Consider the following 24,772-nt stretch of genomic DNA (forward strand, 5'->3'; position numbering starts at 1 on the left):
TAGCTACTGTCTCTCAGCTTCCCCACATGTAACATGGGGAAGGGAAAAAAAAAAGAGGAGTGGCCACTTACTTTAGGGAAGAGCACTATAGATGAAAAACAAACTACCGATTACAATACGGAGCTTGTTAAGGGCAATCTTGTCAAGTCCCTATTAAAACATATTTTAAAGTCTTCCTAAAAGTTATACATTTTTACAAGGCATGCCATCCTCCAGCAGCTAAGTTGATGACTGCTTGGATCACCTGTGGCTCTTAGTCTATTTGATGCTGTCAGGGACATCTGGAGAGTTCACAGCAGTTCACTGAAAGCCAGGTAATGCAGAAGATCTACCATAAGCAACAAAATTCAGTTCTGCACACAGAACAGCATCCTTTCTTCTTACCCATCAACAGCTCCTGCAGAGATAAGGGTGTGTTCATCCTGAAGCAGCACCACTGTAACGCTCTGCTGAAAATCCTTAAAGAAGAAGAAAGACATTGGTCTTTTTTCCACGTAGAAGACATTTTCTCTATAAAGGTCAAGGCCAATATGAATGTCTGAGAAAAGAAAGACTCTCCTTGCAACAAGAATCCATCTGAGTTTTGCCAGACTGCAAGTTAACTATAACTCTGTTAAAAAAAAGTCTCACTTTTCTTGGGCTCTTCCTATTATCTGTGTCAAAATGCTTGGGTTTCCCACTAAGTTAGTTAACATAGGTGCGAGGCCCAGAAATGGTTCTTGTAATTTAGGAAGCTGGTCCTTATCCTGCGAGTCCTCTGCAAGGGGAATTTCCATTGTGAACAATGGTACTGGGCCCAGATTTAAAAACATTTCACAGGCTAGAAGCAAAAAGGCTCTCTCACCAGGATTTTTCAGATGGAACAGCTATACCTCCTCAGTTATCTTAATGTTTAAAATTCATTGGGCAGTCTCACCATTGTCTTAGCTCCAGAAAAAAAAGTGATGCTCCTAAAGACACATAGGTCCTTAATCCCACCTGGAGACTATGTGCAGTTTGCCTAAGTGTAACTAGATCTCATATTTCATTGACCAGCAAGAACACACAGGTAATCAAAAGTAATTGCAGCAGTTAGCCATGAAACACCGACAGAGGATAAGGCTTTTGGGGAGATAAGTTTAAGCATCTGTGTCATATTCAGACTAGATATCTCTTCCCAATCAAGGTGCTCTTATTTTTTACTTTGAAAGACTGCTGTACAAAACACGGCCATGGGAAACTGAGTCCTAGATTCTTTTCACTTTCCATAACCTTACCACAGAGGGAGCAAGTCCTCTCAGGTTCTGTTTTTTCTTCTTTGGCTTGGAAGGCGTCTGCTTGTCAGCTACATTGTGAGCTCCACCAATCTGATTCACCTGTCTGTAATATCCATCTGAAATACAATTTCAGGAAACCTCATCCCACATATAGATGATACAGCCACGATATTCATGAAGCAGGTACCAACTATAAATAGATCCCTTGTAGGGACTAAGCCTGCCTTTCATTTTATTAGTGTACTCTGAAAATGGGCATTGTTAGTTACTTTGGAAGATGCCTAGAAGCAGAATGTAAAGGACACAAGCACATGGGTAACAGTTGCCATACATAAGGTTACGAGGAGACAGGAGACTGTGATGCAGGGTGAAGATACTCATGCTGTCTTTAAGCAGAGTACATTTCCCAAGAAGCAGAGCAAATTAGCATACCACTTGGTGGTTGCTATTACATCTAGGCTATTTCTGGTACCCAAGCTAGCTTGGGTATCTACACTGTAATCTAAAGAATAGACATATTTACAACCAGGACTCTTTACAAATTAAATTCTCCCTCTATTAAGTAAAGGGTTGATTAGTTAATTATCACATCTATACATTTAAATTGTTAGCATACAATGTGTAGGTTCAGTTTTCTATTCACTGATTTATCTTATCCCCTACCACATCATCTGGGCACCTTACAAAACCATCAGACTGGTGCAGAGCTAGATTCAAAATTTGTCATATATGATACAATCTAGGAAAGGTAGATTGTGGAATGTGTGGTCAATGCCAAAGATGTTTCAGAACAATTTAAAGCCCTCCAACTGAGCAGCTCATTCTTTGATCAGAAAATCTTTCACTTTCGGACAGTGTTCATTAAAACTATCATAGCACATAGGGGCATCTTTCACACTTCTCATGGATATGCCACTAAACTTTCTTGGCTGATCCAGGGTAAATTGAATTCCGTCATTTTCAAAATGACTGGTAACAACAGATAAAAGCATCTTGGGATCTCAGATAAGAGTTGTTACCTCCAGGTGGCCATCTTGCAATCCTGGCCTGCAAAACACACTATTCAGGTATTAGAAATGGAGTAGTGGACCAATTATAGCCTGTAAAACACAGCACTAAATAGACTTTTGCAAATATCAGGATCCCATAAAAGGATTCACTAAAAAGAAGTCAGTTCTCTAGCTTTTAAACTACTGATGTAGCACTCTTGTTCCCATTGGCTTGTATTGCAGGCCTGTGACCACATTCAAGTACTAATGCAGAACAAATGACCAAATCCAGGTCATATACATCTTAAAGCAAAATTACCTTTCTTGTTGACTCTGGTATCCCAGACCATGACGTTTCCATCTCTGCCTCCCGTGCAGAAGACAGCTATGGGAAACAGAGTTATTAGCTTTAAGAAAATTGAGTTCATTTTTAGAAATGAACAGGAGTCAGTATAGCATCATCTCTGTGACAATGGCTGGGCTCATCTGTCTGCCCCTGCTGCAACCCCTGGGAACCCAGTTGTAAGGACACAGAGGCTTGGCTCACTGCTAAGGCAGTTTTAGAACAGGGGTGGGCAAAATGTGGTCCACGGGCTGCATGTGGCTCACCAGGCCATTCTATTTGGCCCGTGGGGCCCCTAAAAATTTAGAAAATTAGTATTCATCTGCCCCTGGCTGCCTGTCATGCAGCCCTTGATAGCTTGCCAAAACTCAGTAAGCAGCATTCCACCCAAAATAATTGTCTGCTCCTGTTTTAGAATGCAAGGAAGTGCAGCCAGGTGTTTGGTACCTTTTGACAAAAGAAGGCAAGCAGGCTTTCACTTGTAGACAACAGCCCACAAATGTGTAAGGGGACTGAATGGCTTTGGGATCATTTACATACTGCAAGATACATTCCTTAAATTGGAACCAGGCTACAGAAGCTGTTGACCCTAAATCACTGCTGGCACCCTGGGAAGGAGTAAGGAATCCTACTTCATCTTAGATATCGATGAAATGGGTCTGGAAACCAAAATGACTTTTCCTCTTTAGAGCTGCTTCCAGCAGGCCACAATTGGATCAGATTAGCAAGGCGGAGATAAGAAACCTGCTTGAGGAACTGCCTGTGGTACTAAGAGAGGCCTTCAGCCTCCAGAGATCCGTAAGGGGAAACAAAAGCATGGCTAAGGAAGATACACGGACATTTACCTCTCTCAAATTTAGAAAAAGCAACCGACTTCAGGCTGCACTGGTGACCTTTACATATACCAAGCAGCTCACCAGCTCTCACATCCCACACTTTAGCTGTCTGGTCTCCTGAAGCTGTTACCTTCAACAGAAGATGCAAAGAGATTTAGTTACTCTTTGTAGTCATTCATCAGAGCATTAAAAATAAAGACAGACAGTACAAGTCAGCTTACAATTCTGTGTTCTCCAGGTACCCAGGCAATGTCAAAGACAGCATTCGAGTGTGCCAGCCACTCTGATGGGGTAAACAAAAGCTCAGTTTAGTTCAGATGGTGCTGGAAGCTGCTGCTTGGTAATAATGCAGTGGGACAGTATTTTTATGATTTTTTTTTTTAAATCAACACTTAAATCAGTGAATTTTTGCTGGTCAGCAGCTCTTCTTAAGTAGTTTGGATAATTCACTTAAAGCAGCAGTAAGGACACTTCTTTATATAATGCTGTTTTGTAACCAGTAGTCATGAAATGATAAAGAAAAGGAACAAGTACTGCATAGAAGTATGGGTTAAAACAGGAAAACCTCTCTTTGCTTTCAGTAAGTCACAAACACCCTCTCACACCTAGTTCAGATCTCATTCTGTATGACATTCACCTTTAAAGATCTGCTTGGTTTGAGATTCTGTATCGTATAGTCTGACAAAACCTTCTTCATTTGCAACTGCAAGTATGTGCTGCAAATCTGGAGCTGAAAGAGAAAAGAGTAGGATTCATTTCTGTGCATTAAAATAGCTTTCTCCTGGTCTTCTCCCCAAAAGAGAGAGCTGCATAAACAGCAAGTACATAAATCTGGAAATAATTAGCACTTACTTATGCTGTAAATACCTAAATTACTATGCATTTATATAGTGCTTAATATGCAGGGTTAGTGATAGAATATTAATGGTTCTGAAAGGGGAAAATAGACAGCTAATGTGATTTGCCTGCTGTGTCTCTGCCACTAATCTAAAATTCCTCGCTGCTATAAACTGCTGAATAAGCAGAGGACAAAGATGACCAAGCAGAATGTCTCATCTCTAAATCTTACAGTATAAATTAGGGCTGTTAGTTAATTGCAGTTAGCTTACATGATTGATGCAAAAACAAATTAACTTATTAATTTTTTTTTAAATTCTGTTAGTTGCACACCATTGTTGTGACCAGTGGAGCGGACCAGTTGGAACCCATGTGCACAACCTTGACCCCAGCCTGCCCCACACTCACTTGCCCATGCTAAGCAGTGGCAACAGCAGCTGGGCAGAAGCTGCTACTTGGCATGGGGGAAAAGCAGCCCTTCCCCTTCACCACTGCCCAGCCATTCTTGCTGCAGTGGCCCAGAGTCTGGGCCTAGGCTGCCCTGTGTCTCCTCTCCGCTGCTGTCACCACCACCTTCAGGCCATCCAGTGGGGCAGTGGTGGCAACACAGAGGAGCCACAGGGCAGCCTGGGAGTGGGCTCCGGGTTGTTGCAAGGAAAATCGAATCTGGTCATGTCAAGTTGACCAAACTCCCAGGAGTCTTTTCGAGATGACTCAAAATTGGCAATGATTGTGGCCTAAAGGTAACCCCAGGAAAATGCCAGGGAACATGGAACATTTAAAACAACGGATCAATAGTACCATAAAATAAACTGATAACGTGGTAATTTTGGGGAGTAATTAATTTGGGGATGGGAAAACAACAGGAAAATAATATTGTCAAGGTGCCAAGGCGTGCTATTGTATTTTTAGGATCCATGAGCCAAAATATTATATAACAAGCTTGGCTAGCATTGATAATGATTATGTCACTAAAGGGTTAAGCAGCCTAAGCAAGCGAATTCAGTGTTCCCTGTATGCTATCTGAACCATTTGCATGAGTTTCTGAGGGAGACATCTGCATGGATCTCTAAAGGAGGACCAAGCCTTTGGACTTGGAACAACAGCGCAACCCAGGAAGCTTTCCCAGAATGACCGCCTGAGGGAAGTAACTCCTGCGTAACAAGTCTAGACAGACTGTGAAGCGGTGAAGAGTCACATTAATGCATTCAGTCTTTGGTAACTAACTGTCTGCTTATATTCTGCCAATCCCAGTAAAATTGACTACTTTTGACTATTCTGGCAACCCCAGTTGATGAATTGTCTTGTAGTCAATAAAGCTTCTGACTGTTTGTGGGATGAGTGCCCGTGGTTAATTACAGAGTTATCCCCGCCCACAGAGAAGTAGGGCTTACATGAGCTTCCGCCCAACAGGTATGGCTACAGCAAACAGCTCTGCAGAACTCCTTAAGTACCCAGCTGTTTTCAGCAGCTTTTATTTCAAAGTGTGGTGCTTCTCTGATCAGCTACATGGAACTCCTCATGAGCAGTAGCTGATCTGTGCCCTTTAAAGTAAGTCAAGCAATCAGCTAAATGGCTGGCCCCTAATACAGTGACCCACACCGAATTAAACAGGTTTCAAACCAGCCCTTCAGAAAAAAAAAATTCAGGTTCTACTGCACTAAACAACAGCTTTTTCAGAGGGCAACTGCCATCCTACCACCTTGCATAGGTTTGTTCCATCATATTGTTAATCAGTTTACCTTGAAAACAAAAGACTAGGCTTTTGCACAGACCACGTGAAACAGCACAGGGCATTTTGGCCTCAGAGCTTGTTCCTCTTAAGTTACCAGTTTTATTGTCCCAGGTGTAAAATGAGGCTTAATTTTTTTTTTTAAAACAAAAGCAATAAAGCATGAAGAATAAACATCTGCTCCCCCACATGCATGCAGCTTTGTCCCTCCACAGCACTCTCAAAAAGATCCCTTACCTGTAGAAAAGGTGCAGCCAAAGGGAGGGACTGGCATCCCCAGCTCTCCGTAAGAGAGGTGGTCATCTTGTTGACTGCACTGATAGCAGTCTATGAGGTGCTGGAGGGGGTATTGCCAAGACGGGCCTACAAGGTCAGAGAAAGAATCCAGTTATACACCAGCCACTCGGAAATACAACCCACCGGCTCTCCCGGGGCCACAGCCTCATAAACAGCGGCTCAGCAGAGGGTCACAGGTCCCCACGGGGAACAGCGCCCCGCGGGTGCGGCCCCGAGCAGAGGGTGGCTCCGACCACCATCCCCTTCCTCTGGAGAAAAGCGGGGAAAGCGCCAGCTCCGGCTCCCGGCACTGGCTAAGGGGAGCCATCCGAGCCGCGGCAGCTGTGCCCGGGCCCGGGGTTCATGACTCACGCTGCGGGCCACCGCGGGCACGGCGGAGAAGCGAACGGCACAGCATGTCCAAGTTGCAGTCAAACGATCGCGGCACGGCGAAAACTCCCGCCAACGCGCTACCCGCCAAACCCCGCTCGAGCTCCTCATTGGACAACGCCCCGTGGGGAAAGCTCGGAGGCTCCGCACCTCCCATTGGTGTGGTCAGCAGAGCGGGCTAGCAATGTCCCTGGTCCTTTCGAACGAGAAAGCACAAGTCTGTCGCTGCGCATGCGCACTGAGTACTACCTCCTATCCGGCGGGAGTGACTCCGCCCGCGCATGGCCTGACCACCTAGCCCGACCGCTGCTGGCGGAGAGGGCGCATACCCGTATCCCGCCCGCTACACCCAACCACCCTGGTGGTGGAGTAAGTGCACATGCGCCTCACTGAGAGTGGTAACTGCGCATGCGTGGCCGGAAGTCGTGTCCTAACTGTGGCACCCCTCCGGAGAGCCATGGCTGCCGGCGCTGCCAAGTCGTTCCTGGCCGATGCAGGCTACGGCGAGCAGGAGCTGGACGCCAACTCGGCCCTCATGGAGCTGGACAAGGGTGCGGCGCCTACCCCGGGCGCCCAACCGCCGCCTCGGCGGGGGAGGGGCGGTGCTGTGGGGGCGGATCCGGGTCCGCGCTTGTGGCGTGGGGGGCGGGGCGGTTGCGTCGTACCCCCCATTGGATGGGCGCCTCAGCGGCCCGGGGCCCCGACTGGGCTGCGCGCCTGGGGGAGGACAGCGGCCCTAGGGTCGCCCCTAGCCTTTGTGCGGGTGTGCTGTGTTAGGTGTTCCCTTTCCATGACGTAGTTGTTACCGTATGACTTCGATCCCGTTCCTGTTTTCTTGGTATGTCCCCAGTGACCTCCCCTAAGGGGCGCTTATAGTTTCCATGATGGGTTGAAGCCCATGACATCAAGGCATATCAAATAGGCCTGTTGCTTTTCACTTTCTTCCCCTACTTTATTAGTCTGCAGCCAGGCCCTGGCTCTCCCAGGCTGAGGCTTTTTTGTTCTCATTAGCACTGAGCTGTAGACAACTGTAGATGCTTCAGGAGAGACTAACCATCGCTCATTCTCCGCAGGGCTCCGGTCTGGCAAACTCGGGGAGCAGTGCGAAGCTGTGGTCCGTTTCCCCCGGCTCTTTCAGAAGTATCCCTTCCCCATTCTCATTAACTCAGCCTTCTTGAAGCTGGCCGATGTTTTCAGAGTTGGGTGAGTGGCATGATTCCCTCGTTGCTTCAAGCCCCCGATCCCCAAGTTCTCCCTTGTTTTCTTCTCATTGTATTTGGAGCCAGGGCAGTTGTCGCACTGTGATTTTCAGACTGTGATCCCTGGAGCATTGCTCACCACTGGTTCTGCAAAGAGGCTGGGGGTAACAGTGGAGCAAGATGTGGGGGGAGTGAGGGGTGGGGGCAGTGTGCTGCCACTGCTGGACAGATGATGTCCTGGCTCCGTATCATAGTGTTAGTCTTTGGGATAGGGGTGGGGGTCCCATGGCAGAAGAATTGATGTGAAAAGTTTCCATGACTTCAGTAGGTTTAAAAACCACTGGCATTGCATTTGTGTTACTGCACAAATGCAATGCTAGCAGTTACTGCATTTGTGTTACTGCACTCTTCTGCTGAAAGAGGATCTGTCTCTGGAGCCTGCCAACCTCGTCCTTCGTGGGCAGGAGTGGCAGTGAAGGATTGAAAGCCATTTGTCATTCCATCCCTTTGCCATCTCATCTACTGAGGATTTGCCTCAGTTACCAGTGACTGATCAGCAGTGGTTGTGGAGCTGCTTTGGTGCAAACTGGTAGTTCTGAGCCTCAGGCCACAAGCTAGATAGCTCTGCCCCAATGTTGGATGTGGACTGGCCCCACACCGTTCATCTTGCCCACGGGGCAGAGAGGTTGAGCACCACTGGTATAAGCCTTTAAGATCAAGAAGTTGAAATAAGAGACTGTTCTCCATTTGTGTTGTAAATAATTTAAGTCTCATCTGTTGCCCTTCCAAGTGCAAAATACTCACTGAAGACCAAATTAGAGGTGTTTGGTTGTAGTATGTAGATACAGTATATTGTTCTGGTTATCATAATGCTTGCTGTATGCATATGCTGTATTTACCTGACTCCAAGACAGCCTTGAATTTAGGACGACTCACCCAATAATTCCATTATATACATGGAAAATGATAAATGTGTTAATTTTCCCCATATAAAATCTGATTAGGGGAAGGTTGTCTTAAATTCTTCTCCCCACAGTGCTGTGACAGGGAGAGCAGTGGTGGGGTGTGAGGGGCCAGAGCCCTGCCTATGCTAATCTGCCCTGCTGTCCCCATTGCCGCTTGACCTGTACCATGTGCCCCCGCCATGCTCCCTGCCATATGTAAAACCCTCCACGTGATGGCCCCTGCAGCACCCCCGTCTGCCCTTGCCCACCACAGCTGTGCTTGCCTCCTCCCTCCCCTCCCCAGCTTATTTTTTGCTGCAGCTTGGAGCAGTCAGCATCAACTGGAAGCTGTGGCCCTTCCTGGTGGGGCCAGGTGAGAGGCTGGAGCCAGAGCAGGAGGTGGGGCGGGGGGAGGAGTGGCAGAGGCAGGGCATGGAGGCTAAGGTTAATGATATTGTTCTGGATATGGAGCAGGTGCAGGGTCTGGTCCATAAGCATATGTATAAACAGTAAACATAGGTCCTTTAGACTTGTGCGTTCACTTGGATCTCTTTACTGTGATTCACAACATAATCAATTGTCAAGACCTCTTAGCCTTAGTATGGGAAGAACTGGGCCCCAAAGTACACTAATCATAGCACAAAGTAGAAACTTGAGAGGTTTTCAAATGATCTTTTATAGCTTATTCATTGACAGCTTGTAATTGTTGGTTTGCAACCTATTTGTGTACATTTCTAATACAAAACTATTTATAAATACTGATTTCTTTATACTAATAGAAACAATTTCCTGAGGCTGTGTGTGCTGAAAGTTACACAACAGAGCGAGAAGCACTTGGAGAAGATCCTGAATGTGGATGAATTTGTGAAAAGAGTGTTTTCTGTAATTCATAGCAATGATCCAGTTGCACGGGCCATCACACTTCGGTACATTTTCTAATTTTATTTTGCTTATCACAAGGATTTATGTGGTGGCTACATAGAATATCAGTTCTTTGGATTTGCTATAAACTTGTGTAAGATAAGTCTGCAGCAACAAGTAGGAAAAGTGGGACATTTTCATTTGACCAAAATCAAATGATTGAAGACAGCTTTAATATTTTTTAAGGGGTGGAAAAAAAGAGATACTGTATTTGATTCTAAGATGAAGTTTTCCCCCTCATTTAATGTGGGGGTAGCCTCTCATCTTAAAATCAAGTATGGGGATGGGGAGCAGGTAGCTGCTGTGCCTCAGGTTCTAGCCCTTACCCAGGGTTGGGATTGTAGCCACAGCTGTTGCCTGCCTTCCCTCCCACTGCCTCTGCACCCTGACATTATCCCCATGCAGCCTTTGTTCCCTTACCTGCCGCTCTTTCCTCCCCCCACTCCCTTACCCTTGCTCCCTGTCAACAAGCTCCATTCAAACTGCAGCCTGGTGCACAGACCAGGGCCCCAGACCTGCCCCACAGTAGTGGCACACAGCAAGGCAGTAACAGAGACTGGGCTGGGGCTGCGCTTGGTGTCTCAGGTAGAACAAGGGTGTAACTTGCTGGCTTGGAGTAAGGCAGTGGGGAGGGGCAGAGAGAGCAGAGGCTGTGGGGAGGAGCAGGCAGGGGCAGAGGTGGCAGGAGGGCAGGCAGAAGCAGGAGGCAAACTTTGACTTCCCACATTGGCTGTACTCACTGCTTCCCCCCGCCCCCACAGTAGTCATGGGAATGAATTAAAGATGACCCTCCAATAAGAATTTTTCTTTGCATAGTATTTTATTTTTGGGGGGTGTTGTCTTAAATTCAGGATTAATTTAGATTCAAATAAATATGGTATTTGTGATGGAAAGGAGTATTATAAATTCATTTAGGATGGTGAGAATTGTATGATGTATCTTAAGTCAAATTTGAATCTTGTGCCTGCAACTTCAATTACTTAAGTGTGCAACAAGAACCTTAACTTGTGTGTTCTGCCTCTTGAGCATGTAATTTTTTTATGTTAATAACATGCATTCCCATTTGATATATTGAGATCAAAATGTTTTGCATACTTCTAATACAGCCACACTGCTTCCTGGGCTAAACCCATAATAACTTCTGCTTTTATACTTTATTTTGTGGGGAGGAGGTTAATCCCTGTTCTTGTAAGTGAACAATCTCATGGGGGCAACTACTGCCCTTGAAACTTTATTGTCCCATGATATTTAAACTTTGAGAACATTCCTCCACACTAAGTGAACTTAGTTTGTATGTGAAAAGCAATCTCTTCATAGCCAGGAAACCCCATTTAAAATGCACAGTCAAAATCTTTATAAAGCAAAACATTGTAGAGTGCTATGAATTGTACCTTCCTAGACCAGGTTGGATGTTCTGCTGAATGTGAGCAACTTCACCCTGATGGAAAATGTGTGGTGTTAACACTACTGTCTTCTCTGAGATTTTTTTTTAACTGTAAGTAGCCCTTTACAAAGGTTCAATTAACAAATGATTTGTCAGTACATATTCTGGCTATATTCCTGACTTGTTAGGAATATCTGCATATTCTTGCAGAAAAAGAAGCAGCACAGATATTTTCAGTCTAGTAAAAAACATAGCAAGATATTTTGTAGGCTAGAGGCTTACCAAAGATACTGCTGCATAACAAATTATTATTTTTATAACTGATGTTAACTTTGGTTCATGTTTATTTCAACATCGAATTAGCTGCTTACTGATGTTGCAGTGACTTATTTTTGTAGGATGTTGGGAAGCATGGCGTCCATCATTCCAGAAAGGAAGAATGCACATCACAGTATTCGCCAGAGCTTGGATTCCCATGACAACGTGGAAGTTGAAGCTGCCATATTTGCTGCTGCTAACTTTTCTGCACAGTCCAAGTAAGCAGAAAGTCTTTTATAAGAGTAAAAGTGCCATTGATGTAGTAGGACTTCTTACTGTTTTTCTCTAAGTAATATCTCCTTTTATAGTACTTGCCATGCTATCTGTGGAACAGTACAAGAGAGGTCATTAGAGAAGCAGCATGAATATTGCAGGGAATTTGCAGTTGTTTTAACTCTGATCTTTTGGGACATTTAAATTTAAAGTAGTGCCCTACAGGAGACCACTTGTGGGCAGGTTAATTTGTTTCAGTCATACTAAAATATTTTTTTTAATATAATCAGTGTGACGTGTAGGGGATAACTTCCATCAGTGCAAAATGGTTATGTATTTGTTTAAGATGTTAAATGACGACTAATTTACTGCACTTTACTGGAAATTAAACTCACATTTATTCCTGTGTAGAATGCTTGAAGAAATAACCCAGTTTCCACTTGCTTGTTAAAATTATTTGAATGGCTCAGATCAAAAAGGCTCTGAAGGAATTTTTCCTTGTGTTAAAATAGTGATGGGCCTCCTAAATGTCAGAGGGAAGGAGCCCCTGCAATACAAAATCTGTATATTTTCAGATTCTAAAATGCATCTCAGCTTCCAGGATAATTTTCATTTAAATGTCTTTTGGAAAATGAGTATTTGCTGTGTTTGTTGTGATTTGTATCAAGTCTTTAATAGAAATTGTTATACTGCAAATGACAGATTTAAATCTAAGCCCCATTTAATCAAAAAGGCCACCCAAGTTGTCTAATCTTGGCCTTCTGCTATGAGGCAGAAGCCTGGTATGCAGCTGAGTTGTTTTAGGTAACAGACTTTGTAAAAAATGTGCTCTAAAGAACCATCAAAGTAGGTCTCTTCTTTTCCCCCCGTTACAGAGAAAAAGGAAGTTTTAAAAGCCCTGCAACCAACAACCCTGAAAGCCCCACAGGCGTTCTGGTAGTATGTTAAGAAGAATGTTTAGGATTGATGAAATTTTTGTCAGCAGACCTTTCTTATTTCTATACTTACTTTCTAATTTGAAGGTGAAAGTCTTTTAAGGGTTTGCAACCCATTTGGCCAGTATCTGTGGCCTTTGAGACTGCTTGGCAAGATAGTTTTGTGCCTTGGGCCTTATGGCCTTGGAAGAGCTCTGTCTCAGAGGGAGAATTGACAGAATTGTGAGCATATCTGATTCATGTGAGTGAGTGGGCATGCATGTGTACAAGTAGAACTGGGGCTACGTGGGCTTAAAGGGGGAGTGGAACAAAATGGGGACCATTCCAGACCTTCGGAGAGTGGGCAGAGCAGGGTATTAGTAGGGGCAGAATGGGCACTGTCTGGGTGCACTGGGGAGTCAGTGGGGTAGGGATTATTCATTTGAATCTGCAGCAGGAAAGCAGGCATGTATGACAAAGCTGAGGCAGGGCCTGAAGGCTGTGTGGTCCATGAGACATTTGAGTGTTTGCTGCTATCAGTGCTGAACCAGTCCAGAACCACTGCTTTAGATGCTTGAGTTACTTGTTGTGTGCAAGTAGTCCTCTGCACAAACCTAATTTACTTTCTTAATATCCTTAAGTGAATAGATGTTATACACATACATAGGGCCAAGGTCATTTGATGCTATACTAATATAAGAAGTCACTTGAGTGTAAAATCTTGCTAATAATTGGGAAATTAGCTTTCTGGCAGTGCTTATGCAGTTTCCTTACTGAACGCTGAAAGATGAATTACTTTTCCAAAGAATGTTTGCAAAAAGCTGTGCCTTAGTTGGGTAGTTACATCTAAAGACACTTTAGAGCTGTATTTAAAAAAAAAAAAAAAAAAAAAAGAGGCTATCTTGGCAACTGAACATTTTTATGTATGGTGGTTAGACCATTTAAAGTAGAACTTCAACTCTAGTGAAACAATGATGAAATTAAATATATAGTCCCAACTTTGTAAATGACTGGTAATTTTTTCCTCAAGAACAAAATTGATTGGGATGGTGCTTCACATGGAATAGTACTGGGTGACCTATTCATTGTCTGAAATTAGATGAGAGCAGTGAAAATTTCAGTGTTCCAAAAGAGGTGTGTTTCCCTCTTCTAGTAAGATTATGGAAAGAAGATCATAAAGCCTCTTTAAATGGAGCAGCAAATAAGTGATTTGTTTTTTCCCCTCAATTTGATGGCATTTACCACAGTTCATGCTGTTATGCGAATAAAAGCAATCTGATAGAACAAAGCAGAGCACAGAGCAGCATCGATAACCTGCTGCCTTCCAGTTCATCACTATTTCTTCAGCATTCTGAGTGGAACTTGTGAAAGCACTGCCACGGAATTAGGTATGAATTTTCCTTTAAAGATTTTAGAAGGCTATTGAAATACTGCTGCAACTTAATAGCAGCTTCTGTAAAACACCACCATGCTTAAACCATGTATTCCTGGAAAGGAAACAATCTAACCTTGGTAGTCAGAAACAGATAATGGGATTTAAGTCTTGTTACTCATGAATTTCTCTCTCAAGCCAGCTCTTTTGATTTCTTTTAAATAACTGATTTACTTTATTTGCTTTCAGGAGGTTGTTTAGTTAAGATTACACACATTTGTCTATCTATAAATTATTTAGGTTATCCATCGGAACTCAAACATGAATACTCACCTTCAACATTCTTAACTTACCTATAAAATAGCTTATTTATGCACCAAAACTGGACTAGACTTACTTTGGGAATTAGGTGATTTGGCTCCCTCCAATGATAGTCCTGCTCTCAAAGTTACAATCTCTGTGAATAGCTCTTCAATAATACAAAATAAATTGTAGCGTGAGTAACGTATTTATTTAACAGGACTACTTCGTTGTGATTTTATTTTGTTTGCCTTTTTAATAGCAGTGTCTCACAAGGAATGGCAAAAAGGCATGTGCCAAAAACATTGGGAGGCATATGCCTGAATCAGCACTGAGACTGTTAATAAGATTTAATCTACTCACTTTCTGTTTCTCTGGTCTATATACATTTATTGTTATTTTTTGAGAAAATTACTTGGTGCTCATTTTATTCCTGAGGCCTTTCTGCACTGCAAAACCCATACACCTCATTGTAGTGGTATCGAACTGGCTAAGGCAGGGGTCAGCCTCATCTTGCTGTAAATTGTGGTCTCATCCCCCCATCTCATTTTCTTCTCCTCCACCCCTGCCCCATTCTCCCAAAGAGCTCAAGCTGCCTGTGCTTATCCTCACTGCAGATACCCAGCCTCTTAGCAACAGGCACAGAGCAGCAGCAGGGAGGGCTTCTGAGGAGGATGCTGCAGTGGGAATTGGGTGCTTGGTGCAGCTTTATGCTGCCTCATCCTCTGGACCTTTTGGGGCCAGATCCAGCCTCTTCACAGGCTAGATCGGGCCATGAGGCTGTAGGATGCTGACCCTGAGATAAGGAGTTCAACTCTTATATTTGTATACCTGTACACATTGTACTTCCAGATGCACTGAAACAAGCTAGGTGAAAGGTGATTAAATCCAGTATTATTAGGGGATTTTGCTAAGTTATAATATATTTTGGGTTTTTCTTTTTCTGGATTTCTGTATAACTTAAATCTTGAAGTTCATGCGTGTGTGCGCGGTGTTTTTTGTTGTTGGTTTTTAGTTTTTTGGGTTGTTTTTTTTTTTAGTCGCACTCTCCTGGTTTCTTTGACCATTAAATCATAACTGCAACAGTTGGCAAACCTGTTGGGTTTAGTCTTACACAAACTAAACCTAACTTTTTCTGTTTCTTCACAGGGATTTTGCTGGAGGAATATGTAACAAAATTAGTGAAATGATTCAAGGTATGTCTGTGAATCAAATGCTTGAGTAAACAGGAATAGCTTTAATGTTTCTTAATATTGTTCCTTCTCATGTTTAAATGTAAGAATTCTTTGCTTCCTCATCCCTATACTCCATTGAAATGTCTTATTTGTTTGAGAAGAAGTGAACCATCAAGTGGTCTTGGGTTGCCTCTTAACTGCTGTTTCAGTGTCATTCCAAATGTAACTATTCAAAGCACTTTCCAAAGTACTTGATGGTGAATTAGACTTTAGGCATATTTGTGCTCTAAGCACTGCTAGGGCTTATCTTGTTTTTGAAAAGTTCATGATATCAAGTAAAGGTGATTACTGTCAGCTAATTATATCATCTTTATATGCGATAGGTTTGGCAACTCCAGTGGATTTGAAGTTGAAGTTGATCCCCATACTACAGCACATGCACCATGATGCTAGCCTAGCTTCCAGCTCCCGTCAGCTTCTACAACAGCTGGTGACATCGTATCCTTCTACCAAGATGGTCATTGTTACACTACACACCTTTACCTTACTTGCTGCTTCCTCCTTGGTTGACATTCCCAAACAGGTACTTTTTGAATGTCTTGAAAGTAAATAAACAAAAACCCAAAATCGAGTCTAAAAAATTCAGTTTTCTGCTGGACAAATGGTTACATCATAGTGCCTGTGCGATGTAGAAACTGCCACTGTTTTCATCCACTTTGATCTCTGGACTTCCCTTAATACCTCCCCTCCCAATCTGGGAAGACAGCACTTCATACATAACTTGCTTCTCTTGGATATGAGTCTGTAGAGTGGAGCATCCTTGCTTCTCTTGCAAACCTTGCTCTTTGCTTCTTACATTCAAGCCTCTGAATGCACTCTTTACCCTTTATGTTATCCCTTTCTTTCAGTGGCAGGGACATCCCCACAAGTTCAGATGCATACTGTAAATTTAAATATTTACATATTTGTAAAGCATTCTTAATAGAACTTGAATTCTCTGTCAGTTTAAAACATCAAGTCAAGCCATGGAACAGTAGTGATCCTTAGTTTGGTAGGGAATATGATCTTTTATGTCTATGTAATGTACTTTACAGGCTCAGACATGGTGGGTAAATCCATACATAAGTTAAATATGAGATTTAGTTCATTCAGCCTTATGTAGTAATAGTCATGAGAATCTATTGATCTGCCCTGAGCCTATCTGGGATGCAAGATCACAGTGTTTACCAGTGTCAGCTCTTAGGCTAATGGAATACATTTGTCTGAGGTTACATACCTGGTCTGGGTAACTTCTGTGCACTGTACAAATTCCATTTGACATGCTGGGTAACTGGCATCCTAAAAGAACAACCAAAGAATGTATTATATTCTTTGTTTTAATGGCAATATTTGGAGTGTTCTCCCAGCTAATGGAAACCTTGTAGTGGGGCTGCCATCTAGGCTTTGAACAGTTTTGAAAGTTTTTGATGAAGATGCGTATATAGAGTTCTTTAGTGAGCTCCTGTTAAAAAAAAGGAAACCTCCATATGACCACTGTTTCTATTTGTTTTTATGAGAAGCTTGCAGGGTTTTACTTCAGAAAATACTTTAATCACTTTCTTGTTACAGATTCAGCTTTTGTTGCAGTATTTAAAGAATGACCCCAGGAAGGCTGTGAAAAGACTTGCTATTCAGGATCTAAAGTTTTTGGCAAACAAAACTCCACATACATGGAGCAGGGAGAACATGCAGGTTTGCAAGTCTTTAACATTTTTTATTATAAAATTTCTATATGTAGGCTATTTTTAGTTCTGAGATGTGGTTTTGTGTGTGCCTTTTTCCTAAATTCCTTTCTAAACAAAGCTATTATGTAGAACAGCTGCTAGTCTGTATTTGCAAATGGTTACAGTGAAGGAACTTGGCAGGAAATAGGCATGTTTATAATGGGAAATGACTGTTCAGTCTGACAAGAAAAGTAAATTCATTATCTGAAGCAGTAGAGTATGCAGCTCTGGTGTTTGACTAGATATTTATTACTGCAAGGCCAATTTGTAAATGTTCCCTTGCAGGGTTGCTTAGAGAAGTTTGCTGTAAGCCTTGCCAGAGCATGTAATCAAGCAAGTAATTTCATAGATTTCATAGACACTAGGGCTGAAAGGGACCTTGAAATATTGGGTCCAGCCTAATCCTTAAAATACTTTTACGCAGTCTAACCTTAACGTGTTAATCCCAGTTTGCAGGCTGTGAAGTGAGGCCTCATCTGCACTGGCCATATGACTTTGCTGTAGTCTTGAATGGTGTTTGTATTAAACTTTTGACTTTTTGTAGGGATATAGCATAATTTGGGGATACAGTCAAAACTTGGTACAGTTCAGTTGTAAAGAAAATTGTTTTAATTGCTTCCCTTTCCCTGTTGTAACCATCCTTGGTAGAAATTGATATAGAGCAGTGATTCTTAACCAGGATGTTGTGAGATCCTTTTAATGGTGCTGTGCAATGTTAGTATTGTTCAGTGTGCAAATACCTACACAATTCTCAAGATAAGGCCAAATAGGAATCCATAGATTCAAAAACATTCTGACCTCCTGTGGTCTTTCTAAGTTCTTTGCAGCAGCAGAATTTCTTTATTTTTCCATGGTCAAAAAAAAAAAAGGTGAAAGCTAAGAACTAGCATTTCCAGAGGCCCCACCACTAGAGCCTGGGTGGGGACTATGTCCCCTGCCTTGGAAGCAGGGAGCTCCAAGCCCTTCCCTGACCTCCACCCTTCCAACACTGGAGAGCGAGGACTGGGAGATCCTTATCTCCCAGCTTGAGCTCCGTGATGGTGCTGGGAGATCCTCATCTCCCACCCAAGTTCTGCAATTGAGGTCAGCACTGGGAGCTCCCTGCTGGCAGGGGCTGGGGAGCTTGTTCCCTGCTCAGCTTTGTAATCATGAAGATGGGTGGAGAACCATCTGGGGAACACCTGCTCCACCAGTGGATTGGGGCAGTGATCTGGGATGTGCCCCTCCCCTGCAGCTCTTTCCAAGCCCCTGAGGGAGCCAGGGTTGGGAGCTCCATTTTGCAGGCCAGGAGAACATTGTCCGTGCTCTAGTAGCAGGCAGCCCCTTGGGGGCTGGGAGCAGTGTCCCAACCCTGGACAGGAGATGGCTATTTCGTGGCCCGGTGCTCCCTGCCAGCCTAGTTAAGTCTGATACTACATTCAACTAGGTTTATCTTAAACCAGTTTCGGTCATTTTGAAAGCAGTTCATAAGCACTGAACTTCTGCTCCTTTACAGGTTTAAACTAGTTTCTGACAGCTTAAACTGGTTTATGTGTAACTTTTGTCCCTAGTCTAGGAGTTTCTTATTTTTAATGAACTGGGAAATTCCTGGCTGGTCAGAATGTTACATTGGGCGTTTATGAAATCCAACATAAATAATGCAGTGGCTAAGTACAAATGTGAGACACTTGCATAGTATGACTCTTAGGTTAATATAGTAGGAGAGTCTGAATTGGTACTTATGTGAAGTCCACAGAAAAATTCTTACACACTTCACTGATGGTTGGATTTGCCCCAAAGTGTTCATAGCAGAGCTTTTTGTTTTTTTAAATATGTATTGTACAAATAACAATATGGGCAAGAAATAACCAGTTCCAGACTCTGTTTTAAGATTTGAAGTAAAACATTTTGCATTCGGCTAATTCTGGGGTGGGGGGGGGGGGGGGTTTCTTTGCTGGGATTCTTCAGTTACAATTGTTTCTGAGTTTGAAAACTCTTGCAGCCTGTGTTCTTGTCACCAGGATTGCTAACCTGTCTTGCACACTGGTGCTATTAAAGTCCATAACTAACTTATACCTTTTGGTATTATGAGAGAATATGTTCCCCAAATGCAATAAAAAAAATATGTTGCTGGTTAACGAAAAATGTGAGGGAGTGTTCCGCTAGACAAAGTTGAATTTTATATCTTATAACAGGGATGTCCAACCTTTTTGAATGTGGGGCCGTATCATGAACTTTTTTATCACCCAGTGGGCTGGCAAGCCATATTCAAACACCCTCTGTCCTGGGCCAGAGAGACCCTGCCTGTGTAGCCCTACTGCACCTGCCTGTTACTGCAAGGTTCATGGTAGCTGCTGGTGGGCAGGGGCAGGAGGGACCCATTCTGCATCCAGGCAGCTACTGCCCCAGGGACTGAAGGGGAGAAATAAATAGCTCCACATCTCCATCCCCTGAGCAGTGCAGCCCTATGAGCCGGCGCTGCCTGAGGGGGGCTGGAGAGAGGCGGCGGCTGCACTGCAGCTCCTCACCTGCCCGCCCGCACAGCCCTGCTCACCGTGGTGCCTGGTCGCCTGCACGTGCAGCCCTGGTGGCCTCAGTGCTGCGAGCCCGGAGCGCGGGGTCCGGCAGATACTGGCTCCTGCCATCTCGCCCTGCAGAGGTCACGCCAGGACCCGGCCTGCCGAGGCCGCCCGCCCCCGCCTGACACCAGCCAGCAGAAGCGACGGCGGAGCCACGTGCCGCTTGGGACTGACCAGTGCAGGCAGGGGAAAATGCTGCTGAGCCCCTGCTGCTCCGGCCAGGCTCGTCCCGTCCCGAGCGGCACATGGCTCTGCTGCTGCTTCTTCTGGCTGGTGCAGACCCGGCCGGGCTCCTCCTGTCTCCAGCAGCTTGTGGGAAGCCGACTTCAGCCACATGCTGCTTCTAATGGGATGGAACCAGCTGGGTCAGCACTGACCAGGAAAAGCGGCACGCATCTGAAGTCGGCTTCCCACGTGCTGCTGGGGACTGACCAGCGCAAGTAGGGGGAAAGTGCAGCTGAGCCCCTGCTGCTCCAGCTGGGCTCATCCTGTCCCGAGAGGCACATGGCTACTCCTTTTCCCACACGCACTGGATTGGCAATGTCAAGCTAACGCGGTATGTGTGGGAACCTTGTCCCTTCCCCAGCCCTTCAGCAGCCATTAGGAAGCTGCTGAGGGGCTGGGAGAGGGACAAGGGGTGGGAACGAAAGTAAACAGTTCATTTCCCATCGCAGCACCGCGGGCCTCAGAAAATGCCTTGGCGGGCCACATGTTGGACAAGCCTGTCTTATAATATGAGTAAGACTAATCAGCTTGTTTATAAGGTCATTAATGCAATAATAATTATTTCTTTAAGTCTTATGGGCGGGGGGGGGAGAGATTCTTCTGTGTTTCAAGTTTATACATTTCCCTATAGATTCGATAGATTCGTCTTTTGGTGTCTATGTTGATGATTTTTAGCATTCTTGAGAACTCATTCACTGAAAGCCTGCAATTAGGATAGCGCTTACTAAACACGAGTGTTAAATTACTTTCTGAAATGGTTGTTTAATTTTAGTGTTGTAAAGTTGTCCTTGGAGGGAGAAATTTGGAACACTAATATCCAAAAACAAACAAAAAACTCCACACCAAGAACCCAGAATAATTAACTATAAGTTATTTTGTTGCTATATGTCACAATAGAGAACAGGTTTTTCAAACAATCAGTACCTGTGGGGCTCTGAAATCTGGCATAGCAGTGGCTGTATGGCCAAAGTAGGTAGAAGCTGATTGCAATATTAACATCATAGAATTTCTCAAAGTACGTCTCGGCCCACCAGGCATGGGTGGGCCCACAGAGGTTTATGAGGACATATAGTTCTAGAGGTCTCTAATATAGCAAGGTCTGTTTGCCATGAACTTCTTTAAACATTGGTAGTCGTGATGTTATAAAATATGTTCTCTTCTTCAATGGAGGATTGCAGGCCTCTCCTAGGATTGTTGACTCTCACTAATGAGGTCCCAGGCAAAATTACTATAACACAAATAAAAATAAATGTTGTGAATTTTCTTGGTTATCAAAAGCCTGAACTCCTTCCCCCTCCACTGGATTATTTTCTTGTTTGCTTAAGGAAAAAAAGTTGTGCTGGAGGTTACATTTTGAAATACTTCTATTTGGAGAACTTTGTTTTTTGAAACAGAGAGAGATTGTAAGTCAAATGCTTGATGTCTTTTCTGTGAATTAGTGGATAATTTTGTCTGCAAATTATGCAGAATTTTGTTAGCAATGAAAAACCTCAAGTGAAAAAGTAATAAATGTAATGCATATTGCTGGTTTGTATGATAGTTTGTGAAATGCAGTGTCACTCAGAGAACAAACATTTTTAACTGGTCTGTTAAAGCTGTTGCTTCAAGACAGTGACCAGTGAGGAAATAATTTGAGGTCTGAATTGGGTCATTAGTGACTTAAAGATCATTTTACCACAGAAATAAAATTTAACACAATATAAACATGAGGGTAAATGTTTATAAATAGTTTGAGGTTTTTTTCCTTTATTTATTTTAGACACTCTGTGAATGTGCTCTTCAAACTCCTTATGACAGTTTGAAACTGGGCATGTTATCTGTTCTTTCCACGCTGTCAGGGACCATTGCCATCAAGCAGTACTTCAGCAATGCCTCAGGTAAGAAGAGTATATAAGATAGACTAGCTAACTTTTAGCACTTTTTGCATGGATTTGTCTGAGTATTGATATTCAGTGCTTTTTAAAACTATTGTGACACGTTCTTAAATGATTCTAAAATACAGTATTTACTTGAATGTAAGACAACCCCGTGATAATTAGATTCTATAAGTGGAAAATATACATTTGCTCTAATTGTCTGCATATAGAACCTAATTAAAGAAAAGTTGTTGTTTGTCCCCATCCCCCAACTGCTGCCCAGGGACAGATGGTGTGGGTAGGTCAAGGAGCTTGCCCTCTGCTGTCTCCCCCTCCCCTCAGCCACAGCAGACTCCTTGTTCTAACCTGGAACACTGGGCACAGCCCCAGCCCCCATAGGAGCCATGCAGGTTTGGCACTGCTACTGTGGGTTTGGACTAGGGTCATGCTTGAGTGATCAGTGCTACAGCATGCACAGAGCCTGCTGGTGTGGAGCAGAGGTAAGTGGGGAGGGAGAGGGCCAGGCAGGGGGGCAGAGGATGCATGGGTGGGGAGGAGAAGTGGGGAAGGGTCTGCAAGGGGAAGATGGAAGGATGCAGAGGTGGTGGGGGGTTTAGGGAGTGCAGGCAGCAGCTGTGGGAACGGCCCTAAACTCAGGTAAGGGCTGCTGCAGCTTGTGCTCCAGCCACCTCCCTGCACCCTACCCCCATACTCTATTGTAAGATGAGGGGCTTTTCTCCCTATGTTAAATGGTGGGGGGAGGGGGAGAATGATGCACCTCATTTTAGAATTAAGGAAATTTGATACTTTGCATTAGTGATTTGATTCGGGGTTGAAAGCAGATTGCATTCATTTTTATAAATTAAAAATATGGTATGAAATTGGGATGGAAATGTAGTCCAGTGAATACAAAAAGTGTCTCTGACATTCTTTTCCTGGCTCTGTTGCTGATTTGTTGCATGACATGGGATAAGTCCTTAATCCATGTGCCTCAGGTTTTATTCCTAAAGTGAGGATCTTAATATTTGTCTGGCCTGTTTGGACTGAGAAGATTAAATAATATATTAAGGCAGTGGGTACCGACTTTTTTGGTAGCTGTGCCACAGGTTAGCCCTACAGCCTCCTCAAGTGCCACACTTATCTCCTTCCCCTGCTCTGCTTTCTGCTTCCTGCCTTATCTGCTTGTTGTGCTGCCTGTCCTCTCCCTGATTTACCACTTGTCACACAGAGGCTATCCCTGCCATTTGTTGCACTCGTATCATGGGGTTGCCACCCCTGTTACTTTGAAGTCATGGGATTAAAATTGCATATATTTAAACATACCTGAAAGAGGGAATGGATGTATGGAATTATGTTGTAAAGACTTGGTTGGCATGAGGGTGGGATGGTTGCATTACCCAAGAGAGATTTAAGCCAGTGAACAGTTGTGTAGAAATGACATGCATGCATGCCCTTAAAAACCTAGGGCGCTGATAGATGTGACGTTGGGCGGTGGGGGAGCAAACAGCGGTTTTACCAGAAGAGGAATCGCATCAGTTTGACCCAGATCCCCAGCGTCTGTATAGCTCGCATGCTTCAGCCGGACCTTTTGACGCCTTTATCTAATAGCTGATTAATTGAATCGGTTATTAGATAAAAGTGCCAAAAAGCCCACAGAAGTGCATGAGCTATACAGATGCTGGGTGAGCCAGGTCAGACTGACACCATTCCTCTTCTGGTGATGTGCTGCGTTTGGTGTGGGGGTGTGCCGAGCTGAAAGTAATGTGCTGTTTTTTGTTTTTTTCTGTAGGCAACCCTAATGTCTAACCATGTACTAGAAGTATTTAATATTGTACTAACTGCTTTAACTATTAAAAAAAAATGTGTTTAAAAATGTTGCCAATGTTTTTATTCCTTCTTTCTAAAGCTAAATTGTCTTGGTTACCATGAGTCCTACCAAACAAGCCATAGAAATAGAGGAAGAATAAACTCTTAATCACTGACTGAAAACAGTCTTTTTTCTCATGCAGTAATAAACCCAAATAGTTAGTTATTTTATGACTTTGCACATGCTGTTTGTCTAGATCATAAAACATTAGCAGTCAGTCTTTAGGTTTAAAGGCTATCTGTAGAACTTCATTTAAAACTATAGAAGTGAACTTGTGAAGTAATTATGGAATATGTACTGTTATAATTTTTGTCTTCTATTTAATTAGGAACTTCTACAACTGGAAGAACTTCTGACTTAGTAAAGTTGGCTCAGGAGTGCTGTTATCATAACAACTGTGGTATTGCAGCTCATGGAGTAAGCATTCTGACTAATATATCTGCCTCTTGCCAGGAAAAAGGTACATAAGAAGTGTGAGTAATTGGGTTTATGCACTTCCTCTTGTTTCAGATTGGCCAGTTCTTTGTTCCAACTCTGACTTCCCAGGGGATTTGTTCCTCTACAGCAACGCTGCTTGTAGTTATTCAGCTCCTAGTACACTGGTTCTCATTTGGGATACTGTGGTGTAAGCACCACTGCTGTGGTGGCAAGGTAGAACTGCCCCACATGCCTTGTGCACATGTAGATCAAGAAGTGGTTGTGGCGTGGCATGCACTCCTGCCTGCATCAGGTTTATAAATTCTTAATACAGGCAGGAGCACCTGCTCTTGCTGCAACCCTTCCTGATCCAACTCTGCATGGTATCTCCTAGAAACAGGTGCATAGAGCAGGTGGAACTGTTCTGTGCGCCTCTTTTTCTGGGAGGAGCATAGGAGGCCCAGTCCAGAGGGGTTGTGGCAATAGTGAGTGCTCCTGCCTGCTTTATCCAATAACCGTAATGCAGGCAGGAGCAGGTGCTTGTGCTTCCTGATATGGCTGTGCAGGAGGCACTCATGGGCTGTTCCAGCTGGTGGTGACTGGCAGTAGCAACACCCCAGTTGAGAACCACTGAGGTAAGCTGATGATATTGTTCTCAAACTCCTTAGCTTCAGGGCATCCCTCCAT

At 43.7% G+C, this 24,772-nt stretch overlaps 2 protein-coding genes across 4 annotated transcripts in view; one reads left to right on the top strand and one right to left on the bottom strand.

Moving 5' to 3' along the window:
- The window catches only part of DTL (denticleless E3 ubiquitin protein ligase homolog), a 28,546-nt gene extending 21,455 nt beyond the window's left edge, over nt 1-7,091 (bottom strand). The window contains exons 1-8 of one of the 3 annotated variants that reach the window (XM_006028794.3): nt 7,050-7,091; nt 6,231-6,356; nt 4,062-4,154; nt 3,646-3,707; nt 3,434-3,554; nt 2,565-2,630; nt 1,257-1,372; nt 385-458 (exon numbers count right to left, since the gene is read on the bottom strand). In XM_006028794.3, coding sequence (XP_006028856.1) covers nt 385-458; nt 1,257-1,372; nt 2,565-2,630; nt 3,434-3,554; nt 3,646-3,707; nt 4,062-4,154; nt 6,231-6,267 — 569 coding nt within the window. In that variant the 5' untranslated portion in view covers nt 6,268-6,356; nt 7,050-7,091. Of the gene's footprint in view, nt 1-384; nt 459-1,256; nt 1,373-2,564; nt 2,631-3,433; nt 3,555-3,645; nt 3,708-4,061; nt 4,155-6,230; nt 6,357-6,641; nt 6,806-6,908; nt 7,022-7,049 lie in introns of those variants that run through there. The other 2 variants (XM_006028793.3, XM_006028792.3) reach the window with 2 other exon arrangements.
- Nucleotides 7,067-24,772, top strand: part of INTS7 (integrator complex subunit 7) — a 54,962-nt gene continuing 37,256 nt past the window's right edge. Inside the window, exons 1-9 of the mRNA XM_006028788.3 lie at nt 7,067-7,210; nt 7,733-7,862; nt 9,582-9,728; nt 11,506-11,643; nt 15,374-15,420; nt 15,783-15,982; nt 17,008-17,130; nt 21,705-21,822; nt 23,997-24,128. Of these exons, the coding sequence (XP_006028850.1) occupies nt 7,117-7,210; nt 7,733-7,862; nt 9,582-9,728; nt 11,506-11,643; nt 15,374-15,420; nt 15,783-15,982; nt 17,008-17,130; nt 21,705-21,822; nt 23,997-24,128 (1,129 nt within the window). The 5' untranslated portion in view covers nt 7,067-7,116. The remainder of the gene's footprint in view (nt 7,211-7,732; nt 7,863-9,581; nt 9,729-11,505; nt 11,644-15,373; nt 15,421-15,782; nt 15,983-17,007; nt 17,131-21,704; nt 21,823-23,996; nt 24,129-24,772) is intronic.

Source organism: Alligator sinensis, unplaced genomic scaffold, assembly GCF_000455745.1.
Source record: "Alligator sinensis unplaced genomic scaffold, ASM45574v1 scaffold1277_1, whole genome shotgun sequence".
Classification (NCBI taxonomy): Eukaryota; Metazoa; Chordata; order Crocodylia; family Alligatoridae; genus Alligator; species Alligator sinensis.